Here is a 27,500-nt window from a genome sequence, read left to right on the forward strand (position 1 = left end):
CGTCAACTGAAAAATAGGTCACCGTGACCTATTTTCTGAATTTTATGGCTTATCATTTATAGATATATTTTAAGTTGTTATTTCAAATACCGAGAGGTTTAGAATCATCAAATCTTGTAAGTTGATGCATCTTGAGGCCTTGAAACATATTTATAAAAAAGTAGGTCACAGTGACCTACTTTTTGAATTTTGCAGATATTCAAATTTCCATTTTCAATTTTAGATGCATATTTTGGGCACTGTAAAACCTAGGATCATCAAACTTTGTCAGTTGATGTGTCTTCAGTCTTCGGTTTGTGTCGACCAAAAAGTAGGTCACCGTGACCTACTTTTGGTATTTGACAGCTAAATTACTATATTTCATACACTATTTGACCTACAATCATCGAACTTTGTCAGTTGATGCATCTTGAGTCTTCGGAGTGTATCGACCAAAAAGTAGGTCACTGTGACCTACTTATGGCATTTGACAGTTATATTTATATATTTCAGTCACTAATTGCCTTACAATCATCAAACTTTGACAGTTGATGCATCTTGAGTCAACGGAGTGTGTCGACCAAAAGTAGGTCACCTTGACCTACTTTTGGAATTTGATGGCTATATTTTTATTTATTTCAGATACTATTTGACCTACAGTCATCAAACTTTGTCAGTTGATGGGTCTTGCATGTTCGAAGGGTTTCGACCAAAAAGTAGGTCAACTTGACCTACTTTTGTAATTGGACACCTATATTTATATATTTCAGATACTATTTGACCTACAGTCATCAAACTTTGTCAGTTGATGCGTCTTGCATGTTTGAAGGGTGTTGACGAAAAAGTAGGTCACCTTGACCTACTTTTGGAATTTGACGGCTATATTTATATATTTCAGACACTATTTGACCTACAGTCATCAAACTTTGTCAGTTGATGGGTCTTGCATGTTCGGAGTTCGCTGACCAAAAAGTAGGTCACCATGACCTACGATTGGAATTTGACAGCTATATTTCAATATTTAGATACTAATTGGCTTAAAATCATCAAACTTTGTCAGTTGATATTTCTTGGGTTCTCAAAATGTGTAAACCAAAAAGTAGGTCACATTGACCTACTTTTTTTGAATTCTTAGGATTTAACTAAAGATTTAGAATACTAAGAGGCTAAGAATAGAAATGGTGGGGTTGTACAATTTATCAGAAGAGCGATTCTAGGCCCTTGGGCCTCTTGTATTGCTAATACAATGGAACCCCGTTATTACATTTTTCATTTTTCCACAATAAAATAACGTAATACCGGGGGCAACGTAATAAGCGTTCCAAATGAAATCCGTTAAAAATATTTGGAAATTGTATATCTTCCGTTAATACTCCGTGAAGGGGTGTGTGAATATATCTTTCCTGTTTCTTTGTTTAAAAGACTATGTCTACTTTGTTTTATTTACATCTTATCTTAAATGTCCGTAATTCTTCATGTTCTTATCCCTTTTCTTTATTTCTGGTGTAGGATATATACATTCTCACACCATATCACACTCTTTCACACTACTAATTCAGCATTATTGGTGGAATACTTCTTATTCTAGGTTACAAATCAAAAATAGTTTTCCAGTTTTCCCAAAGTCTGTCAAATTTCAAAACTTCACATGATTTAATTGCTACAAATTTTTCAACTTTGTATTTGAAAGAAAGATAATGTATCAGCCCAGTAATATGAGGAATTTTGTTTTCTTTTGAGCAATTGAAAATATATTGTTTGGTATACAGAATTATGAAATTAACAACTTTATTACACAAACTGAGAGGCGTTTCACCAAAAATAACATTACTAACATTAAAACCAATTCTTTTTGATGTTTTTCGAAAAATATGCATGCTAAGATTATTCCAAAGTGATAAAGTATAAGAACAAGATATAAACATATGTTGCATTGTTTCTACATTTTCTTTACAAAACGAACAACAGTCATCTGAAATGATACTGATTTTCTTGAGGTAATATTTCGTAGGAAGAAGCTTGTAAAGAATTTGGTACTGCAACCACTGAACTTGGGTATCAATGCTTGTTTTAAAACAAACTTTAAACAACTCTTTGACAGAAATATTGCCTTCTAAATGTATAGATAATTCAGTGTTCCATTTTTGAATTGATTTGGGTATGAGATCATTACTTTTTATCATATCATATAACACTTTGGAACATTTATCATTCAACAGTATAAATTCAAAGTAAAAAGGAATAAATGGTGTACAATTTTTTTTAACGTCTAATCTCTTAACAGACAAAGTCTTTAAAAACTTAGATATAGTACTGGTAATACTGTTGTATTGCATTGTACATACATTTGCTAGTCTAAATTTTTGTGAAAAATCTTTTAGTAATAAAAAATTTCCATCTTCATCTAAAAAGTCTCCAATTATTTTCACACCCTGTTGACACCATTTAAAACATGGTCTTTATTACCAACACACATATTTGTATTATGCCATACTGGAACAGAACTGAGTTTTTGCATGGAATATTTTTCATCCATTGCTCGCATCATTGCCAACCATGATTGAAAAACATCACGCCAAAAATCATTGCTATGGTTTATAATAGTATAGATATATTCATCTCCAAAATCTATCATTTTTTTACCACCTCATTGCCATGGACTACCAAAGAAATATCCACCCATGGTTTGTGACTGTTTGTTAATCTTTTAATCCAGGAACATTATAATATTTTTCACCACAACCATTTTCATGTGGCATGAAAATGGTTGAGGTGAAAAATATTATGATGTCTTTTAAGTAATCTTTGGTGACAATTTGTCTCTTGACCTTGTCAATCTTTGAATTCCATATAAATTAAAAAAAAAACAGTTATTCAGAAAAGACGAGATATCTTTATCTGGATTTGGTAGTGTAATAAACAGATGGTTTAGCTTAGGTAAAAGCAGTGTTTTTGGTGACTGACTCGACCAATGGGAGTGAGTATTCTTCTATTCCACTGGCGTAACAAACTAGATTGTTATAATGACCATAGAATTTTTTAAATGATGACTTGTAAACGAAACAGTTGAGACCCCTGTAACACTAACTTGTTTGTCAGTAACCTGCCTCCATTGCAGAACAAGCTCTTGCGATCGAATAATTAATAAAATTAGGAACTCCAGCATCATCAGAGAACTTGTGTGTAGAATCAAAGTGGTGTTTAATGAAGAAATTTGTTTGAATGACTGATCACTAGATATGAATGTTTCCTTATTGTTGAAGCAACTTTCTATGATGTCAAAAAGTCTAGTATTTCATTTATCATGAAGAATGGATGTGCAAAGTGTGGACTATTTGTATGTTTTTGAAGTTGTTGATTTGAGAAAAGTTTTGTGATTTCAAATTTATTGAAAGTTATTTAGAATGTTTTAGAATCTACATTTGATTTACACCACTTCTGGCATTTGTTATGGCTCGTATAATATGTCTAAAGTTTCTTCACAGCTATTAATAGTTTTGTGAGAAGCAAAGATACATGTAGGGGCTTGGTTGAACATTTACTGGATCCAACAATGTATCAAAAATTCATTAAAATTGACCTCCACAAATTGATATGATTTCAAAGTATGACAGTAATGCATGTTTATGTTTCAGTTTCAGTTTCTTTATTTCCATGAGCCATATGGCTCATTGGATTCACATACACATATATATACACAGGCAGTACTAACAGTAGATATATAGATATAATACATACAGGAAGAGTATATGGAGAGTGCATAAACTTGCATAACGTTATACACTTAATGTCATTGCATAAATTAAGTTATATATAAACCATGGCTTATCCCCCTTATTTTTATTTGTCTGATTTTTATGGAAGTCTTGAGTTCCTCTACATTTTACCTCAGTTATATCGACGTTGGGTAATACACATTCATTTACAATTTCACAAAAATCTTTTATACAATTATTCACATCATTCAAATCTGTAAAAGGAACGTCTAACTTACTCTGTAATATATTACATTTTTTACTCAACTCACTCATCACAAGTTGACAAACATGTAGATGCAATTGTTTTTGTGCTTACTGAAATGGATGTTGTATAATTTGATTTCTTTTTCTCAGAGTGCGGGGATATCTGTTCTTCATGAGAGTGGACCAAACTTTTGTCCTAGTATTGATCCAAGCAAGGAGCAGAATATTTTGGTGCCATCAGGAACGGAAAAGGAGATATCTCTCAGTCTGAAAAAGTTAAAGGTAAGAAAATAATTTGATTTCAGACATTTAGTGACAACTGACAGTGTAAATTTTTTTTCAATTTCAGATATTTTTCTTTACTCATGGATGATAAATGGAGTACAGTGGGATCCGGTTAATATGATGATACAGAATATATTGTAATGTTTTTTTCCGACTTTGAAGGCAATAGACAATGCTAAAGCCACATCCCATTCTTAAAACCATGTAAAGTGTACAATTTCCAGTAAGAAGTTTTCTCAACACGTTAAACTTCCATTCATGATAATATCTTCAACCTCATAAAGACATTTTAGATTTGACTAGCAAGTTAAAATCAACACGCCATGCTCACTGTCATTACAAATAAGGCAATTCTCTGATTTTGAAGTATCCATATTAAAAAAATTTCAAGGCTACATGCACGTCTAGATGTAACTTGGGTAATAGATGAGGGCCATTCCAGCAAAAAAAAATATGGGGGAGGGAAGGCACTTTATTTTTATGACAGCCAACCATACAATTAAATTTCCTTCTGCTACCACCATCCATACAATTAGATTCTTCCCTGCCACCACCCATACAAAAAGAATAAGAATTCAATACTGAAATCTTCTGTATATTAAGGTTTTCTTTAAAGGTAGAATTTAGTTTCAACAAGTTGAAATTATATAACTATAGGGCTGAAACGATACATATTGTGATACGATACATATTGCAATACTAATGCCACGATTCAATACTTTCGATACAGTACAATTTACAGAAAGAAAAAACCAATAATAACATTGAAGAAAAATTTAATTACCAAGATTCATATTCATAATTTTAAAAGGAAAATGTTTCCAAACTGCCAAATGGTAAGATGTCTGTTGACTCTAGTTTAAACTGATGAAGTATATTATTATTTTCGTAAGACTTAAAGTAAACAACAGTCTGAACGTTATTTGACGCTAGTTTGTCGCCCATGCAGGTAAAAATAATCATTACAGACCGAACCTGATGTATTTTACTGAACCAGTTTGTAATAAACGTATTGAACTGAAAATCGAGGCAATGAATTGAACATTGAATCGAGGGTTCACATTGTACAGTATCGATATTTCAGTGAATCGTTTCAGCCCTATATAACTATATATTTACATTGTAATTGTAATTAAAAGATTTATATAGCGCCCTATCAACATTAGTTCTCTAAAGCGCTTTACAAATGTGAAAGAAAAGATAATATAAAATCGATGTGCACATACATATGAATAAAATATTCATAGTGTCAGAATTAAAATGCATAAATGTTATTATTAATATTGCATTCACTGAATCTTTTCTCTCACATTTCTTTTGACATTGCTTTCAACATACAATGAATACATGTTTGTTGCAAACTAGCTCGATTTGGTTTTCTAGTACCACCTGTCTGCATAATCATTACCAAGAATAGAGCATCATCAAGGTCAAAGGGTGTATTGACTGATTCATTTAACGTAACAAATGGATCAACCATATGATATTTTAGAACTTAATTCTAGCTTATATTTTTAAAAATGCATAAAAAATAAACAGTAACATGTCTTCTTACTGACTCTTGAAATAACCAGAGGAATTCATATTAAAAATGTGCAGATAATGATCAATAAAAATTGTGAAATTCATGGTCTTTGATGCAAGGGCAAATATCTATGGTTCATATTGAGAACTGCAATATTTCTTTAAAATTCTTTTATAGTCATGATGGATGTCAAACAAGTGCTTGATAGAATGATATTGTGAAATTCATTGCCACTAATGATCATTATTGTGTCGCCTGCGTTACACGCAGTGGCGACATATAGGGATCACTATCCGTCGTCTGGCGTCGTCGTCGTCACAAAAAATTTCTGTCACAGTTTTCTCAAGAACCACATGGGGCAACTCCCTGATATTTGGCACAGAGCATCAGTGTGGCCAACTGTATTGTGTAAGACATTTTCGAATCTGTCGCTTGTCAACTTCCTGTTTGCCGGGACTTAGAATTTTTTACAGCAAAAAAAATTTTTGCTGAAGATTTCATTTTATGATTAACTGAAGGACAGTATTTTTATGTACAAAAGGACAGTATTTGTAATTCCCATACTGAAGGACAGTATATGTGATTTCAGAACAGCACTAATTATGATTTTTCTTGAGAAACAGTAAATTGGATAAATAAAAAGACAACAAGACTAAGCAGTAAACCCAACAGATAATTACTTATGGTTATTACCATTGTCTTGAAGAGCACAGTAACAGGTTGATACATATTTTCAACATATGTTTTCATTCAGTCTACATTTAATAAATGTCTTAATTTCAAACAGATTCTCCCACAAATTCCATTGCATAATAATGTCTCATCTTTCAATTTCAATTAAGTTATCGTTAAAGAATGTTTAGTAATTCTCAAAACCTTTAAAAGGAGTATTAAACTGACAAAAACCATTTGAATAGTTTACTTTTTCAACATTATACGTGATATATTACATATAGAATGAAATAGCAGGCGACACATGTCTTCTGGGGAAGACTTAATACTGCGTGTTGTGAAAAGCATTGACAATATGTAATCATATTTAGACAGGTAATACAAGTAGTTGTCCACTATTAGTGTTCTGAACTTATAAAGCTCATCTTTGTATGAGGAACGTGGCTAAGGTGAGAAAATTGTGTCACGGGCCACTTATGATTATAAGGCATAAAACTTTCACAGACTGTCTTGTCTTTGCAGCCTTATCAGAGACCAATCCGGTGTGCATTTGCATTTAACTCACAGACAGAACCCCAGGGAGAGATTGCTGAAGTAGTGGATTTGTCAGTAGTCCTAATGATCAAGTGTAAAAGGACTAGAGTAAGCAGAATTTTGATATTACAATTGTGTGGTACTTTGCCTTAGCAAAAGCGTTGTATGAGAATTTTTTATCTAATGCATGTCCATTGTGTGTCTATCTCTTTATCCGTTTGTTAGGAAAAAGGTATGTGGCTATTTCAATCAAATCGTCACCAATGTCATGGATAAAAAGGATTCATTTTTTAATTGATCAGTGTCTGTCGTCTGTCTTGTGTTAACTATTTAATTGTCTTTAAACTTCATCTTGATAACAAACCTTCCAATTCTTTTCAAACTTGGTATGAAGCATCTTTATGACAAAGGTGACATAAATTTTAAATTTCAGGACTCCTGCACGCGTGGGTATAGGCAAAGGCTGTCAAAATTTACCAAGAATTTAATTCTCTACAACCACACATATGTAAGAAAACCTATATGCATAGTCATATAGAGCAGGAAGGCCTCTACCAAACTTGTAAATTTCATGATCCCCAGGGTGGGCATGTTTATAGTGTTTATGTGTAAAACATTTTAAAACATCTTTATTGCTATAAACTACATGTACATATATAGAGAGAGCAGGTAGTCCTTTACCAAAATTGTAAATTTAATGATTCCAGGGTAGGGATTTTGGTGTCAGAGTGGGACCAAAATGGTCAGTGATTAAATGTGTTAACAATTGAACATTTTTAACTTCTTGATACCTTCCCTTCTGCACCCCTGAGATTGGGGGGGGGGGGGGGGGGGGATCTGCCAAAAATTTACTAATTTTCAAAGTCTTCACTACAACTGCATATATTTAAGAAAAACTAACTGTATATTGATGTAGAGCAGGAAGGCCTCTACCAAAATTGTATTGTAAATTTCATGATTTTCAGGGTAAAGGTTCTGACATCAGGTTGGGACCAAACTTAGTATTTACAGTGTTAATGTGTTATACATTTATCTTCTTTCATACTATGTTTTTTTTTTTCTCACCTGGCAGCTTGGGGTGTGAGAATCAAAATTGAAATAGCTTAGGTAGGGACCTGTAATGTCTCTATATACTGATCAATCCCGTACATAATTACATGTATGTATAGGCATATCAATGAAAATGATAGTAGATAGGCTTTGATCATCAGCAGTCTCTGTACAATTTTTACTTACATGTTTATACTAAAGAGTACATTGATTTAAACAAAATGGACTGGCTTGGATCTACAGTATGGAACTTAATCATTAGATAATGGACTTAACATAAATTAAGCTTGGGTCTAATTATGTTTTTACCATAAATATGATAGGGTTTTTTCCAAGTTATCATAATTATGTCACACATGGTTCACAGGTGAGAAGTCACATTTCAAAGCACTCAGATTGACTGTGTGCACTAGCAGATCTAAACTAACAATGCTGACTGCATGTCCTGTGGTATGTTACCTGGTCAAGTAAACTAATTGAATGGCTTGTGTTTAGAAAATGTTTTTTGTTTTTCTTGAGACATCACAGACTCACAGCTTGAGGGTGTGAGAATCAATTAAAATTGAAATAGGAAAGGTTAGGGGCATAAGTAAATAGTCTTTTATCAGTATGGGCACTTTCAGGTGTTTTGAAGTTTTAAGAACACATTTAGTTTTATACTGATACTGAATATTAGAATTTAGCTTAAATATGCAGAACAGGATTCTTTCATCTTGAACTCTTGAGTTTGACCTACTTTTCAGAAAACATAACCTATTAAGTATATCCAGAACTATTTTAGGTAGGGCTTTCATATTTTGTGTATATACAGTGAAACTTCTCTTAACCGGTTGGCTCTCAGACCGAAAAAAAAAACAAACCGGCCGGTTTGGAGGGATGGCCGGTTAACCGAGAATTTAGCATTTAGAGACTTTTTATCTCAATATTCACAAAGTAGGTACTGTTCCCTTTTTAGCTCACCTGAACCGAAGGTTCAAGTGAGCTTTTCTGATCACATTTTGTCCGTCATCCGTCTGTCTGTCTGTCCGTCTGTAAACTTTTTACATTTTCGACTTCTTCTCCAGAACCACTGGGCCAATTTCAACCTAACTTGGCCAAAAGCATCCTTGGGTGAAGGGCTTTCAAGTTTGTTCAAAAGAAGGGCCATGTCCCTTTCAAAGGGGAGATAATCACAAAAATGCAAAAATAGGGTGGGGTCATTTAAAAATCTTCTTCTCAAGAACCACTGGGCCAGAAGAGCTGAAATTTACCTGAAAGCTTCCTGACATATTGCAGATTCAAGTTTGTTCAAATCATGGCCCCCAGGGGTAGGATGGGGCCACAAGGGGGAATCAAAGTTTTACATACAAATATATAGGGGAAAACTTTAAAAATCTTCTTCTCAAGAACCACTTAGCCAGAAAAGCTGAGATTTACATGAAAGCTTCCTGACATAATGCAGATTCAAGTTTGTTCAAATAATGGGCCCCGGGGGTTGGATGCCCCCACTATAGGGAATCAAAGTTTTACGTACAAATATATAGGAAAAATCTTTAAAAATCTTCTTCTCAAGAACCACTGAGTCAGAAAAGCTGATATTTATAAGAAAACTTTCTGACATAGTGCAGATTCAAGTTTGTTCAAATCATGGCCCCTGAGGGGTAGGATGGGGCCACAAGGGGGGGGGTGTCAAAATTTTACATACAAATATAGGGAAAATCTTTAAAAATCTTCTTCTCAAGAACAATTGGGCCAAAGAAGTTGATATTTACATGAAAGCTTTCTGACATAGTGTAGATTCAAGTTTGCAAAAATCGTGTCCTCCAGGGGAAGTTGGGACCATAATAGGTACTAAGGTTTTACATGCAAATATATATAGATTGATTGTTTGATGTTTTCCGCCACACTTAACAATTTTTCAGTTATCTAGTGGCGCCCAGTTTTTATTGGTGGAAGAGAGAATCCAGATACAATGTACCTGGGAAGAGACCACCGACCTTCCGAAAATAAACTGGGAAACTTTCTCACTTACCGGCGCGAGCGGGATTCGAACTCGCGCCAACAGAGGTGAGAGGCCGTGTTATTTTGAGCGCGATGCTCTAACCACTCGGCCACGGAGGCCCTCAAATATATATAGAAAGTCTTCAGATATGGGCCAAGGTGACTCAGGTGAGCGATGTGGCCCATGGGCCTCTTGTTTAAGTTACAAGTAGCCTATGCATGAATAAATACTCTTTACAACAAAATGTTTATAAGTTTTAGAAAATTTGCATGCATTTCATAAATGAGATTTAAATCTCATGTAAATGTGTAATATGAAATGCATGCAAATTTTATCCTTCTTAAACAGATTAAATGTAATTTTTGGTGAATAATAAATTATGATACAACACATTATATTCTAGATTTTTAACAACAGTGTATTATTAATTAGGGCCCCGCATGAAATGCGGGAAGCCCTATAGTAATCACATTGTCTGTCTGTCCGTCCGTCAACACTTTCTTTGTGACACGATAACTCAAAGAGTTTTTATCGTACAGTTTTCAAATTTTGTACAGAAATAATGTACAATAAGATGAAGAAGCCTATAGATTTTTGGGTCATTTCACTTTGTCTGTCTGTCTGTATGGCATGATCTTTGTTATTATGAACACTTTCTTTGTGACACAATAACTCAAACAGTTTTTATCGTACATTTTTCAAATTTTATACAGAAATAATGTACAATAAGAGGAAGAAGCCTATAGATTTTGGGGTCATTTCACTTTGTCTGTCTGTATGGCATGATCTTTGTTATTGTGAACACTTTCTTTTTGACACAATAACTCAAACAGTTTTCATTATACAGTTTTCAAATTTTGTACAGAAATACTTTACAATAAGAGGAAGATACCTATAGATTTTGGAGTCATGTCACTTTGTCTGTCTGTTTGAATGTCATCATCTTTCTTATTATGACCGTATTTATTTACCACTGTCTAAGGGAGATAATTCAATTTGAATTATGATATGCATTGTATTGATATATAGAAAATTTACAAGAAATAACTCAACAACATTGTGTATGTGTATATATTTGGTTTTTTTTTAATGTGATATAAAAAATGCTTGATGTTACATGTATATTGAATTAAAACACGTCATTCCCAGTCAACAACTTTTGATCGAGATCGGAATACGAAATAAAATTTCTTATATCCGGTTGCAAAGTGAAACTGCTTCATGCTTCAAGTTATTGAATTAGGTAGTAATTGCATGTTACACGTTAGAGAACTGTTCCTTTTAATAAAGAAAGTAACAAAATACTGTAAAATATCTGTATTTCGAATATGGTTTATCTCGAATACCCCGCTTGAGGTGAAGTCGACCGCCGGTCCCGGCCGTTCTCCCTATATAAATGATTAAAAAAACTTCTGATATTTCGAACACGGTAATTTCTAATACTCCGCTTATGTCGAAGTATTTTCAAGGTCCCATACCCTGAATTCACCTGGTTTATCTCGAAGTGCAGTCAATTTTCCGCTCTACTTACCATACCTGGCATCGTTAAGTCACACATTCACACCCGCGGCTACATCAATTGTAATTAATGACCGCTAATCCACGCTCGCCTTTTTCGAGTAGACCCAGTTCGCAATAAATGGTTCAACAGCTTGGGTGATTAGTGAAGCCTTCCAACATAACGGCTAAAGTTCACCGCCAATTATGTACTAATACACCCAATTCCAGGGATGGTGTTTTGAATGACACACGTTCTATCATTAACATGTGGGTTAGATAAACGCACAAAATCGTCGAAGTACGCTTGAAGGTAATGCTCTTAATAACGATAATGCATTTAATAATACACACTTCATCGTTAAAACTAGTACAGAGAAAACACGAAAATTTATTTAATAATAAACATCTAAAAGTTTAGGCTTTTTTAAATCCGTCTTTTTTGTTTCTTACGTAATAGGTTCTTTCATTACAATGCAATAACTACATCCCAGTCGAGCCTGGACATTAGTAAACTTAAAGTAAGCATACAGGCACGATCATCTTAATTTTGAAACACATTGTGATTTCAATTGGATGTTTATATATATATTAAAAAACGAAATGTTTGTCTTTGAAATTCCACAATATTAATTTATCAACTTGTATTAAACTATAAGAAATGGCAACAGGGTTTTTGTTTATAATGCAGATCCCATACTATGCATCAAATATCCTCCTTCAAAAAAAAAAATATCCAAGATCGATTTTGGATATCTCGAACCCCCGGATATCTCAAAGTTTTTTCGAGGTCCCTCAGACTTCGAGATAGAGATATTTTACTGTAGATACAAAATGAGTGTACCTTATTCGTTACTGTTACCGAGCTTTTGTCGGCGAAAATCTTGAAATGGCGTGTTTTACTGCGCTTGTTGACGGTAAGGTCCACATTTTCTACGTGAGTATTTTGATATTTGCTTATGAATTTTTTGCGCATACATGGTATGTCTCGGCTAGTAATAATGGAGACTTTCTCACCTATGTATATTAATTTCAATCTTTTTTAAAAATGTAGAACACTTTTATCAAATGACAATGTGTTTGAAAACGCTTAGAGCCCCAATGTCAGAATTTCCTATTGCAAGACATCAATATGTCAAATTCATAATCCTTTTCGAATAGTATGTACCTTATTTTGTACCAGTTATCCATTTTGAATCCCCTATTATAATGGGATTTTGTTGCACTCTGTTGTGTTTGAGTGGATGAGTGTGTCAAACAGAAGTAATTAAATTGCATAAGTCTCTTGTAAATATGCTTCATGATTCCTTTTTCACAAATTGGCATTCCAATGTATCTTTATATATTATTAATTCTAACATATATACCAGCCCCAAACATAGCTATATCAAATACAGATGTCACTTTCCTCTAATAACCCTTAGCGGGGCCCTTGCTGACCGTGTCAGTTTTCTAGTTGTATTTTACAACTATTAAAACCATACTTGATATTCTTAATGATAGATTCTAAATGCATGTACAGTTAAAATAACTCCATTATACAAATTATTTCTGTATATTATTTGCGAAATTTTATGCATTTACTGCAGAAAATAGGCAGCCTATATACACGTATCAACACTTCGCCACGAGTTACGTCTCTTTGCGGGTCAGCCAAAGGTCATTCGGTGAAAAACCAAGTTTTCCTTCTTTACCTTACCAAATGCAAGACGTTGTTACTTTAGCTAATTATTAAGTTTTCATACAAGTTAATGGATTGCCCCAATCTGGGGCATTATTGTAGTTGACTGCACTTGATGGAAAAATAACAGATGTCAAAGCTACAAATGAGAAAATTACAAAGGCCAAAGTAGGGAAATACGATTTTTAACCGGGAGATGGCGGACAAGGGACGTAACTTGTGCGAAGTGTTGATACGTGTATTAAGAGACCACCTATCATATGCGACCTTTTTTCCATTCTCCGTAGGACGATCTCTTAATACAGGTTTGACTGTAATTGGCACCAAAATCAAACATAATGACTTTAATTGCGTCAATTTACATTTGTGTATATCAATTGAATAAATTTCCTCAGGTGAACATGTCCAGTCTACAGGATGAATTCATCATGAGGGCATCAAAGTTGTGTTTGAACACTTTTTACTAAATCTAATGTGCACTTTGTTAAGCCCACTATAGTTTGTTATAAATCTCATGCACACTATGTATCTGTTTTAGTTTTTCTACTCTGGGAACTCAGAGAGTTACAATGTACCCATGAAGATTCTTTGGGGTGATCAGTATCCTAAGCCTTTGGATAATCCTCACAATGTACAAGGTATGAAGTTTCATATAAAATTGTGGATGATATGTGTGCTGAAGTTAAGTCTTTTGTAGCTCATGTGAGCTGAAGGCTAAAGTGAGCTTTTCTGATGAAAATTTTTCAACTGTCTGTCCTCTTCATTGTCATCAACTTTATTTCTTCACACTATTAAGCTCACCTGAGCTTGTATCATCTATTGGTCCATCCATCTGTCTGTAAACTTAGCATGTTCATCTTCTTTAGAACTGCTGGACCAGTTTCAATCAAACTCATTACAAATCATCCTTGAGTGAAAGGGATTCAAGTGGGGGTTTTTTTTTAAATGAAAGGCTTGCCCCCTTTACAGGGGAGATGATAAAAAAAAAATGCAAAAATAGGGTAGGTTTGTTGGAAAATCTTCTCAAGAACCACTGGGCCATTTACATGTATGTGAAAGTTTCTTGACATAGTGCAGATTCAAGTTGTCAAAATCATGGCCCCCAGGCATAGGGTTGGCCACAATAGGGGATCAAAGCTCTACATGTTTACATGCAGATACAGTGGAACTGGGTTATTATGTTTACCTGAGTTACTCAAGTGACCTAAACACATTCCACTTTTAACTTGATCAATTCCATTTGATCAAAACCCTTGTCTGGTTGGAAGAAAATATTTGGCTCCCATCAGCAACAATCACTTGACTCTACACTAATTAAGTGTTGCGACAGTTTGATACAGTGTTATGATATTGAACTGATTGATTTGATTGATCAAGAAGAAAATATATATATCGGCCACCTCAACAATCACTTGTGTTCCTATTGCTATTGATGAGCATCCATTGTCATCTGTCTTGTGCTAACAACTGAACATTTTTAACTTCTTGATAACTGCCAGTCCAATTCTTATCAAATTCGATATGAGGAATCTTTGGGACTAGGGGGACATAAATTGTAAATTTGAGGATTCCTGCATCCCTAGGGCCTCAGATGTGGGGCAAAAACTGCCCAAAATTTACCAATTTTCAAATACCGTATATACTCGCCTATAACTCGGATTTTTGGGAGTCAATTTTTGGTCGAAAACTCTATGTCCGAATTATAGGCGCGTCCTAAGAAGATTGGTATTGGCTAGATCACAAAAGCAGATTAAATGTAAGGAAAAAGCCTAGATTTGTCACAAATGCAGATTAATGTAAGGAAAAAGGCTAGATATGTCACAAAAGCAGATTAGATGTAAGGTGCAGTATATCCCAAAATATATCCAACATTTGCAGGGATTTCGTTCTATTTGTGCCTGCAGGAAAATCGCATTATGAATGTGTGTTTTGTATTGAAAGTAAAGGTGTTGTTGGTTACTTGCAGAGTGTACAAAAGAGCTTGGAACAGATATATTTATTCAATTTTGATTACTCATACCGGTATGGAACAATTTAAAAGTAATAGGAAGCATTTAGTTGGAAAATGTCTGGATGTTGAATTAATGAAATACAGGAATCAAAACTCAGTTTTAACATCAGTCCCTTCAGGATCCGGGTTAGAATAGGTCTTCATTACCCCTTACTTGTCGTAAGAGGCAACTAAATGGGACGGTCCTTCGGATGAGACCGCAAAAACCAAGGCCCCATGTCACAGCAGGTGTGGCACGATAAAAATCCCTCCCTGCTCAAAGGCAGTAAGCGCCGAGCATAGGCCTAAATTTTGCACCCCTTCACCGGCAATGGTGACTTTTCCATATAAGTGAAAAATTATCAAGTTGGACATTAAGCAATATACAATAAATCAATCTACTTATGTGGTTTTGACCACATAAGCAGAGAAAATATGGAAAATCACACTTCAGATATCTTGAAGCAACTCTTTTCAGATCCTATTTCAGACACTGTCATATTATAGCACTTGACGGTACTTATATATCCATTAAAAAAGGCCCTTGCACAAATTCCAGCAACTCTCATATTCTGTACACTAAGGTCAACGTTTGGTGAAACCTTTTATGTTAACAACAACAGACGGCAGATATCTTCAGACTGTACTTGGCGAATGATGAAAACAAAGAAATCAATTGAAGCTGCAAGTTTTTGGTTTGAATGGGGCTTTAATGAATGTTTGAACACAAGTGTATAGGGAAAATATATTAGGAATTTCTTATATTATACATCTGAGACAGTGATGCAAGAATACACAAATATAAGGCCTCAACCCTGCAGGGTTTTTTTGGGCGTACGTTGAAGGTTTTAATAAGAGATGGATCTGTAGCTCTCTGGTCTGTCCCAATATTTTCCCAGAGAGCTACAGATCTGTATCTTAAGTGTAGTATGTCATGATAAAAAGCATGGCTTACAGTACATTGATATTTTCCATCTCCATGCACCCTTCCACGAATTGAATGTTATTTGTATCTGGTCATCAACTATACAATATTTCAAATTATTAAGGTATCCAATAGGTCTATTTATATTGTGTTATTATAATTATCTTTGCTCTTCCAGTGATAATGTACAAATGTCAGAACATGGCTGATACCTGTGGTGAATGTCTAACCCAGCCAGAGGAGTACACTTGTGGATGGTGCAAGAAGACCAGTCAGTGCAGCTTACAGTCATCATGTGTGTCTCCAACCAGTAGCTGGTTACCCAATACTTCCAACTGTCCAGATCCCACCATAACAAGAGTAAGTTATACAATGTTAAGACCCAAAAAAACTTGTCATAGAATTTTGTAAATGTAAATGTTTTGATAATGCTTAAAACCACAGAAGTTATCTATGATACTACCTATATTTTTGCATTATTTTCAATTTTTACTTAAACATTGAATGGAAAAACATTACTCAAAAATTGAAATCCTATAAAAATGTCTTTTTAGGTCACCTGAGTAAACTCAAGTGACCTATTGCAATTGGTTTGCATCCGTCATCTTGCATTAACAATTGTACTTTGTAGCTCACATGAGCTGAAAGCTCAAGTGAGCTTTTCTGATCGCCTGTTGTCCGTCATCTGTTCATCTGTAAACTTTTCATACTTTTGACTTGTTCTCCAGAACCACTTGGCCAATTTCAGCCAAACTTGGTACAAATCATCCTTGGGTGAAGGGGAATCAAGTTTTTTCAAAGGAAGGACCATGCCCCCTTCAAAGGGGAGATAATCACAAAAATGCAAAAATAGGGTGAGATCATTTAAAAATGTTCTTTTCAAGAACCACTGGACCAGAAGAGCTGACATTTATATGAAAGCTTCCCGACAAAGTGCAGATTCAAGGCTGTTAAAATCATGGCCCCCAGGGGTAGGATGGGGCCACAATAGGGGATCAAAGTTTTACATACAAATATATTGGGAAATCATTAAAAATCTTCATCTGAAGAATCACTGAGCCAAAAAACTTTACGTTTACATGAAAAGTTCCTAACATAATGCTGATTGAAGTTTGTTAAAATCATGGCCCCGGGGTTAGGATCAGGCCACAGTAGGGGATCAAAGTTTTACATACAAATATATAGGGAAAATCTTTAAAAATCTTCTTCTCAAGAACCATCGGGCCAAAGAAGTTTACAATTTACATGAAAGCTTCCTGATATAGTGCAGCTTCAAGTTAATAAAAATCATGGCCCCCAGGGGTAGATTGGGGCCACAATAGGGATCAAAGTTATAGATGCAAAGATGGAAGGAAAATCTATAGATATTGGCCAGGTGAGCGATGTGGCCCGTGGGCCTCTTGTTTATTACATCATCTTAATTGACCAGAAATTCTATACTTAGTTTCAGTAACAACAGAGGATTTTTGTTGTGTTTTTTTTGAAGATATATCCCCTGACTGGACCAAAAGAAGGTGGGACCTTATTGACCATTGAAGGACGAGATTTGGGAAAATCTTATGAAGATATAGTCAGCAATGTGGATATAGCAGGTGTTCTGTGTTCTCCTATCCGTAAAGAATATGTTGAATCCAAAAAGTGAGTCCTTTAGTGTACACTTGACAAAAGTGGTAGAACAATAAGTGATATCAACAATTTTTAGGTCACCTGAGTAAACTCTGGTGACCTCAGTCTATGCAAAAGACATCGGACCGTCAGACCTGACCGATGTGCAGTGCCTAAGGTCCGATGCATCATTTTTTACACCGGACCAGAATGTCCGATGTCTCAGTGTCTGGTTTTGAGCTTTATTATTTTGAAGCGGAGTCATTTAAATGTTTGTTATGAGTAAAAAATATCACACAAATCCAAATACGTAAATGAATGTGATTAAACCCCATGGACCGTCTAAAGTATTATGCGGGAGGGATCCCTGGTATAGTATTACTAGTATAATAAATTAAGATTTCCTTGGTTTTACATTTTCACGTGTTTCACTTTTTTACATTAGGTTTTTCGGTCTGACAAAATTTGGTTTGGTCTGGTGTGTTCATTGATTACACAGGACCGAATGTCCTATGTGGTCCAAAAAACTTTCGCATAGACTGTGACCTATTGGAATTGGTTGTCATGCATCCTGTGTTAAACAATTGAACATTTTTAACTTCTTCTTGATAACTTCTATTAGTATTCCAATTCTTTTCAATTTGTTATGAAGCATTTCTGGGACAAGGGGGACATAAATTGTAAATTTCATGACTCCTGGGGCCCTAGGGACAGGGCAAAAACTGACCAATTTTCAAGTCTTCTTCTCAACAACTGCACTAAAACTAAATGCATAGTGATGTAAAGCAGGAAGGGCTCTGCCAATATTGTAAATTTCATGATCCCTGGGGTAGGGGTCCTAACTCCAGGGTGGGGCCAAACTTATCATATATAGTGTTTGTGTGTAAAACACTTAAATATGTATCAAACACTTAAATTACATCTTATTTAGTGCTATTGGTACTAAACTGAAATGGATAGTTAGAAAGAGCAGGTAGTCCTTTACCAAAATTGTAAATTTGATGATTCCAGGGGTAGGGGTTGTGGTATCAGGGTGGGGCCAAAATGGTAAGTTATCAAATGTGTGAATAATAGAAATTTTTAACTTCTTCTTGATAACTATCTTTCCAATTCTTTTCAAATTTGGTATGAAGCATCTTTAGAACAAGGGGGACATCAATTTTATATTTCAGGACTCCTGCATCCCTGAGGCTTTAGGGGCAGGGCAAAAACTACCAAAAATTGACCAATTTTTATAAATCTTCTTCTCTAGAACTGCACATGTGTAAGAAAAACTAAATGCATAGCGATGCAGAGGAGGAAGGCCTATACAAAATTGTAAATTTCATGATCCCCGAGGTAGGGGTTCTGACCCCAGGGTGGGGCCAAATTTAGTATGTAGTGTTTATGTGTAAAACATTTAAATAACATCTTTGGTGCTATTGATACTAATTGAAACTAAGTGGATATTTAGAACGAGTAGGTAGTCCTTTACCAAAATTGTAAATTCCATTATCCTAGGGGAAAGGGTTTGGTTTCAGGGTGGTGTCAAAATTATAGTAACGATTTGAAGGACTTAAGTTTGCTGATACTTTATAAAATCTAAATGCATACTTAGGAATAGCAGAAAAGGATGGTAAAAAAAAAAAAAAAAATGGTGAATTTCACAACCCAGGGTTTTGACCCTAGGATGGGTCTAAATTAGTCATTTCTTTTAATGTTAATGCACATATTATAATATGTTAAACCTTTCATCAGTATATGCAATTTTTAGGGCATTGAAGTTTTAAATGATTTTATCAATAACACTGCATAAAATTGTAGAATTTTTCAATAATTTTTTTTTTGCACTTTCCAAAAAGAACACATCTTGTTTGATACTGTAGCTGAACATTAGAATTTAGCTTGGATATTCAGAACAGGATTTTTTCCACCTAAATTTCATAGCCCTTGGGAGTAATGATACTTTTCACTGGTACTCAGGGGACCGATAAGGCCTGTGGGCCTCTTGTTAACCTCTTCTTTACAACTACCATTTCAATTCTTTTCAGATTTGGCATGAAGTATCTTTGGGAAAAGGGGTACATAAATTGTAAATTTCAGGAGTCCTACACCCTTGTGGCCTTAGGGGTGGGGCTAAAACTGCCCAAAATTGACGAATTTTCAAAAATCATCTCAACAACCACACTTGTGTAAGAAAAACTAAATGTATAGTGATGTAAAGCAGGAAGGCCTCGACCAAAATTGTAAATTTTATGATCCCCAGAGTAGACGTTCTGACTCCAGGGTGTGGCCAAACTTTGTATAAATTATATATAATTTTATATATATATATATATATACATACACACACATAGTGTATATGTTAAATAATATCTTCTTTAATGCTATTGATGCTAAATTGAAACTAAATAGATATTCATAAGGAGTAGTTAGTCCTTTACCAGACTTGTAAATTTCATGATCCTAGTGGGTAAGGGTTTGGTTTCAGGGTGGAGCCAAAGTTATTATAGTGATTATTGTCTTAATCATTTGAAAGACTTCTTGAAGTTTGCTGATATGGTATAAAAACTAAATGCATAGTTAGGAAAAGCAGAAGAGGATGCACCAAACTTGTAGATTTTGCAACCCTAGGGTTTTGACTCTAGGATAGGTAAAAATTAGTCAGTTTGCATTATTCATCAGTATAGGCTCTTTTGAGGGCATCTAAGTTTTAGAAACACATTTTGTTTTATATGTGCACTTTTGCTGAACAGTAGAATTTAACTTAGATATTGAGAACTGGAAATTCTTAGTAGCCCCAGGGGTCGAAATTAACTTTTTCTACCACAGGCTAATTTTAGCCTGTGGGTAAAAAATCCACAGGCTAAAATGAAAACCTACAAGCTAAAATAAAAATAATGAAGCAGTGCTCTTTTTTCATGTTTTTTTAAAAAATCAATTACATGTATTTTCCCCATCATTATTCATTACTGAGCCTTGTGGGTCAACAGGCATCGTTTGGACAAGACACTAAGTTACGTAAGTCATGTTTAGGTCTCTTGATTATCACACCTCTAATCCACAACCTGTTTACCGGAGGTCCAATTTCATGCCACATCAGAGTTGTCACTAGTGATTTTTCAAAGCGCATCCGGGACTCATGGTTTTATAAGCAGCACGATCATGAGCCCCATGGACTTTTTTGATAATCGTCTACGCGGTGAGCAGTGCACTCGTGCCATCACTACAACCCGACCTCAATATGACAATAAATTAATTTAGATAGGACATTCTCATGGTTCTGATAAAAATAACTACCAGAAGACTTGGTAAAACATAGACTCCGACTTTTTTTTTCTTCTTAGATAAATGAATAACAAAAACCTCAAACTCATACTCAGAAATCAATTTAATCACCCCTATAGGTGAATAGGACTCGTGGCACATGTATTTTTCATCATAATACGATGTCCGACCTCTAAAGGATTTGTTTGACTCCAAGTTTCCTAAAAATCGTAAAAGAAAAATCCGGATAGAAACGGTTGTTGAAATCGATCGTTCATGTAAGCGTTTGTATGATTCAGAGTGCAAGTTTAAGAAAAGCGAATGACGCATTACCGTATAAAACGGATACGATACGATCATAGTTTGTAAATCACCACTCGCTAAAATTTTCGAGTGTCCACTATTTTTACTCGCTATTTTTCAAATGTACTCACATTTTGCGAGTATTTCTCGCTAATTTCAAGCCCTGAGTAGCCCATGAGACTAGTGATACTTTTAACTGATACTCAGGTGACCACTTTTAAATGATACTCAGGTGACTGATAAAGGCCTCTGGGCATCATGTTTAATGCTATTGATATGAAATCGAAATTAAATAGATATTTAGGAGTAGATAGTCCTTACCAAAATTGTAAATTTCATGATCCTAGGGGTTAGGGTTTGGTTCCAGGGTTGAGCCAAAATTATCTATTCTTTATCATTTGAAATACTTCTATGACGTTTGCTGATATGGAATAAAAAATAAATGCATGTTTAGGAAAAGGATATACAAAACTTATTAATATCGCAACTCTAGGGTATTGACTCTAGGATGGGTCCAAATTGGTCATATTGTGTTAATGTTAGATATATTATGTAAAGCCTTTCATCACTGAAAGAAAGATGTCATCTTAAAACATTCATGTACTTTTATTAGTATTCAAAACTGAATAAAATTGTTCTAGATTTCATACGCGTTGGGACTAGTGATACTTATATTAGGATGTCCGGGTATTGCAGAGGTAGCGCTCTCGCTTCTCACCACTGCGTTCCAAGTTCGATCCTGTAATCGACAGTTATTGTACGTGAGAGGGTGTGGTAGTCGTGGGTTTCTTCTAGTGATGAAACGATTGTCGATCATTTTTGGCTCTTCGATTCCGATTATCGATTCTATTTTTCATAATCGATTGTCCAATGTTGTCGCCTGTACACTAATTAATATCTAATCTGAGATTCATCTGATTGTTAATACCGCTTTTATATCAAGACATGTGCGGGGGAGAGTCAAGAGTGGACTCCACATTGAAAAGAGGGAATTCAGTGACACCAGCTAGTGTGTATGTTGCACATATCCATAAAACTATATAGATATAATGTCAAAAATAATAAACATTTATTAACTACATGTAAATACTGATTATACCGATGATTGATCGATACAGTTCTTCCGATTATGACCAATTATCGATTATGAAATTTTTCCGATTTTTCAACACTAGCGCCAAAATCCGTACATGAAAGGACCCCATTGGAAATAAGCTTTTGAGCTTTCATGGGTTATCCTTGGTATTGATGTATTGTGTAAAGACTGTACATTCTAACATTGATCAGATATACATGATCATATATAAGTGTGACATAGAGACCTATTATATAAGGGCTATTCCAGCAAAAAAAAATATGGGGGGGAAGGAAGGCACTTTATTTTTAAGACAGCCACCCATACAATTAAATTTTCCTCTGCTACCACCACCCATACAATTAGATTCTCCCCTGCCACCACCACCCATACAATTCAATACTTTCATTTAACGTAACAAATGGATCAACCATATGATATTTTAGAACTTAATTCTAGTTTATATTTTTAAAAATATAAACAATAAAATGTCTTTGTTGTTTCATCGGGAGATGAAGGTAGCAATCATTGCAGAAAAAATTACATATTTTGGTTTCCAATGCAATTTTGGTAGGGAGAAAAAAGGATGATCTCAGCATATAAAATGAAAGAAAAAATGCAATTAATTTTGTATACTCTGGAAACATGCGAGTTGTAGAAACCTAAGCTCTGTTTGCTTATTATAAACGAACAGTTTCACTAATGATGTGGGATATTGTCATATCATTTCTGGACTAGATGTGCATGTCCTTTTTACTCATGTTATGATTTGGGTGCTTGTTAATTGCACAGTTGAAATAACAAGAAGTTGGTTTTTTTTTAATGATATATAACTAAATAAAATATGAATATATTTTACCACTTTAAATTTAAATTCACATATATTGTTACTCTCTTTATTGCTTTTAAAAGACAAGTGTCTTATTACATCAGTTACAATATATATACATAAAATGGCATTGTATAGTGGTGTACAAATTCAAGCAAGCAACGGAGAAGAACTTTTCAGAGTTAGGTTTTCTCGCAACTTAAGTGCTAGACATAGATATTTCCCTAAATTACAAAGTGTATGCATATAGATTGTGACTTTTTTCCTTTGACTTTTCCCCCTACAATCTCTCGTAGGCCTATGGGAAAGTCGCAAATATTCCATTTAAAATTTCAGTCCCAAGCATAATATTTACCCGATTTATATCGCAATCAGGCAAATTTTCCACTCTGTTAAACGTAATGGTATACCAGGTGGGAGATTTCATATCCGAATTACCCCGCACATCTCAAAGTCTGTCGAAATTCACACCTTCGGAAACAATGGTGATTCCCTGATCCTTGATTTTGTTAAATAAACAACAACTCGGGTTTTGGTAATTAACCTCACACGGCGCTGCATGTTAATTACACGTTAACAAATTGATAGCTTGGGTATAATAATTGATTCAGAGTGCCGATTAAACAAGATCACCGCCGAACTATTACCTGTGCATTTTAAAACGAAAGTGTTAGGGGCGATAATTCCCAAAATAGACATGCTCGACTGAAATCGAAAGTAGGAATCGCGTTGTAATCGAAAAAATGTACAGTCGTTTCATATAGGTGAAATTACACGTAAAGGTTGTAAAACTCATGATTGTTGGTTGCGTTAGACAGGTACAATAGGTTGGGTAACGCCTTGGAGGGGAAAGTTTTACGGTAACATTGAGTTATCTGCCCATTTATCAATCTTTTTTCTGTACTTAAGTTAATGTAGAATGGCTCCGCTTTTCTTCTTCTTTTGTAATAAAAGAAACGTAACATGATACGTTTTCATTTTTATCATAATTCACAGGCACTCATGTTTTTTATTTAACCTGGAAGACAACCACCCATACAAATATATTTTCCCAAATCACCCCCACCCATCCAAAAAAATATCGGCTGCCGTTCCCCCCCCCCCCCCCCCCCCCCCCCCCCCCCCATACGTTTTTTGCTGGAATAGCCCTAAAGACTATACCTTCTAACATTGATCAGATATACATGATGATGTATAAGTGTGACATAGAGACATATATGATGACATGTAACATATGTACAAACTTAGGGCTGTTCCAGAAATGATCAAATGGGAGGGGTCGGGCGGCAAATGATATTTTTTTGTGTGGGTGGTCGTATTTTTCCATATTTTAATTGGTCCGTGGTGGAATTGTTGATAAAATATTTATTATGGGTAGTGGGTAGTTTCTATTGTTTTATTTTGTGCTACGTGGGTGTTGAGTTTTCAGAATATATTTATTGTCGCTCTTGTCGTGTTGGTTACAAAACGTCGGAGGGAAAATTGAAAACGTGCTTTCGAAATGCTGCTTTCGAAATCAAAAGTAACATAGAACTATTCGAGTTGTCGCTCTTTGCAGCGCATAACTTTCCATTACGGCACTCTTCAAAGTAGAGACGCGTTTAGTAGGGGGACGTCCCTTTAGACGTAATGGCGGCGAACTCTGTTCTGTAGATTATTACAGTTTACAGTGCATCGATTTTGGGAATATTTTGAAACCAATAGGTATTCCGTTTTCTAATAAAAATAGGCAAACCTTGGTTGATTTATACGAGGGTACCGATGCGTTATATTTATCAGTCGGTGTGATGGTGATATAGAGGCCTCCGGGCGCGGGCTCCATTAGAAGACGAACGATTCGTGGAAAAACATATCCATACCCATTTCATGATAATAGCATCGTTTGGACTCCCAATCTTTCCAACATTCCCGCCATAGATGCCTTTGATTGTTGATGTGACATCGTTTCTTCAGAACTACTGTGATACAATGTCGCACAGGCATTACCGCGTCATTGACTAGAATGTTTGTCCCGAAAACCTCGCGAGATTTGTACCGTTTTCATTTTTTAAAATATTTTTGTGGTGGGTCTGGTTAGTTTTTTTTTTTTATTAGATGGGTCATTGTAAAATGAGTTTATTAATTTGATGGGTCATGGGGTAATTTTTTATTTTTTTTTATGGGTGCTTGGTATATACAAAAGGTGCCTCCCGACCGACCCCCCCCCCCCCCCCCCCCCCCCCCCCCATGTATTTATTTCTGGAATAGCCCTTAGAAGTAAATTAATAAATCATGAAGTTATTCATTTTATATGCATTGAACCAATATCTATTCATTTTATGAACAACACACTGTAGTATACCCTAAACAGTGTAGATCAAAATAAAATGTTTTAAATCAATATTTTTTTTTAAAGTGTGACTCTCAAAAAAATTTCGACTCCCAGAATTCAGCCACAGAGGGTCACATTACAACTCAAAAAGTTCAAAAACACTGTCAGATGTTAACATGATAATTGACATGTTTGTCAACTAAATCAATAGCCAACAGCTTTTTTTGCTTGAGGTTGCATGTATGACATACATAATGGCGCATAAAATATCGAAAGTAAATATGCATATCACAAGATTAAGTCATTTTTGGCATGGAAAGAATTAATTTTGCTAAAACAGAATCAGGAAGTTTAAAAACATGTGATGTGTCCTTTAATTGACACCTTATATAAAATTTATACCGTATGCTAGTTTCTTCTTGTTGTGTAGATTTAAAAATTTCATGCCATGACCCTTAAGGTCAGGGTGGGGCTAGAATTAATTATTGTTCTACATGATGAAATGCAAATGTTCAAGGTTAGCAGTGTAACCCAATGGCTCTTGTTTTATATTTTCTTACAGAATTGTGTGCACAACTGGTCAATTTCATGGAAATGAGGAGAGGTCTGATCGAGTGAGGGTGACTGTTGCTCTTAGTCTGACAGCTGTGTCCGATCAAGTTTTTACTTATGTTGTAAGTATATAAACTGAATCCCCCCTCCAGAATCAAAGACTCAATGAGGTAGTATTAGTTATCCTTTGGCCTCAGGGTGTATGAAATACAAACCAGGGGCAAGTCCCTGTACACTCTTCATTGGACCAGGATAATGAATTTATTTGGTCTCTGAAGTTAAGTTTGGAGACTTATTATAGGAATCACTCTGTCTGTGTCTGTCCGTCCGTCCGTCTGTCCAGATTCGTGTCTGGGCCATAACTTCTTTGTTCTTTGACATAGGCATACCATATTTGACACATGAGTGTATCACCATGAGACAATGTGTCGTGTACCTTCATGACCTCCTTATGACCTTGACCTCAAGGTCAAAATTAAAGGTTTTTACAATGGATTCGTATCAGGGCCATGACTTCTTTGTTCTTTGACATAGGCATACCATATTTGACACATGAATGTATCACCATGAGACGATGTGTCGGATACCTTCATGGCCTCTATATGACCTTGAACTTTGACCTCAAGGTCAAAATTGATTTTAGGGTTTTGACATAGTCATACCATAAGACATGGGTGTATCACCATGAGACTATGTTTCATGTACATTCATGACCTTTTTATGACCTTGACTTTTGATCTCAAGGTCAAAATAGGTTTATACCATGGATTTGTGTTCGGACTATATCTTCCATTTTCTTCTACAAAGGCATACCATATTTTGACACTCAGGAAAGAGGTAATTTATACCTATTAACAACACCCTTTGGGAGATTGGGGTAAGCGGAGGGTATTCTTAGTGAGCATTGCTCACAGTACCTCTTGTTGTTTTTGCTCAGATCTTTTTAGCTCAATTGAGCATCTAATAATTTTTTGTCTGGCGTCCATCGATATATTTTTTTTTACATTTCTTCTTCTCCAGAACCATTGAGCCAATTTCAACTGAACTTGGCACAAAGTATCCTTGGGTGAAAGGCTTTCAAGTTTGTTCAAATGAAGGGTCAGGCTCCTTAAAAGGGGAGATAATCAGGAAAAATAGGGTGGGGTCATCTAAAAATCTTCTCATGAACCACTGGGCCAGAAAAGTGGAAATTTATAGAAAGCTTCATGTCATCGTTCTGACATAGTTTGTTAAAATCATGGTTCCCGGGGGTAGGAAGGGGTTAAAATCATGGCTCCCAGGGGTGGGGTGGGGTTATAATAGGGATTCAAAATTTGGCATGCAAATATATAGGGAAAATCTTCTTAAGAACCACTGGGCCAGGAAAATTGAAATTTATATGAAAGCTTCCTACCAGAGAGTCGATTCAAGTTTCTGCAAGTCATGGTCGCCAGGGTAGCTAGGGTGAGGTCACAATAGGAGATCAAATTTTTACATTCAGATATATTTGGGAATTTTT

The 27,500-nt window shown here is 35.2% G+C and overlaps 1 protein-coding gene across 7 annotated transcripts in view; it reads left to right on the top strand.

Moving 5' to 3' along the window:
- LOC125653306 (plexin-A2-like) overlaps positions 1-27,500 on the top strand; it is a 157,341-nt gene that overhangs the window by 53,578 nt on the left and 76,263 nt on the right. For all 7 annotated transcript variants that reach the window (XM_048882707.2, XM_048882710.2, XM_048882711.2 and 4 more), the window contains 6 exons: positions 4,092-4,223; positions 6,946-7,065; positions 13,705-13,804; positions 16,260-16,441; positions 17,568-17,719; positions 26,013-26,124. In XM_048882707.2, the coding sequence (XP_048738664.2) occupies positions 4,092-4,223; positions 6,946-7,065; positions 13,705-13,804; positions 16,260-16,441; positions 17,568-17,719; positions 26,013-26,124 (798 nt within the window). The remainder of the gene's footprint in view (positions 1-4,091; positions 4,224-6,945; positions 7,066-13,704; positions 13,805-16,259; positions 16,442-17,567; positions 17,720-26,012; positions 26,125-27,500) is intronic.

Source organism: Ostrea edulis, chromosome 7 (assembly GCF_947568905.1).
Source record: "Ostrea edulis chromosome 7, xbOstEdul1.1, whole genome shotgun sequence".
Taxonomy (NCBI): Eukaryota; Metazoa; Mollusca; class Bivalvia; order Ostreida; family Ostreidae; genus Ostrea; species Ostrea edulis.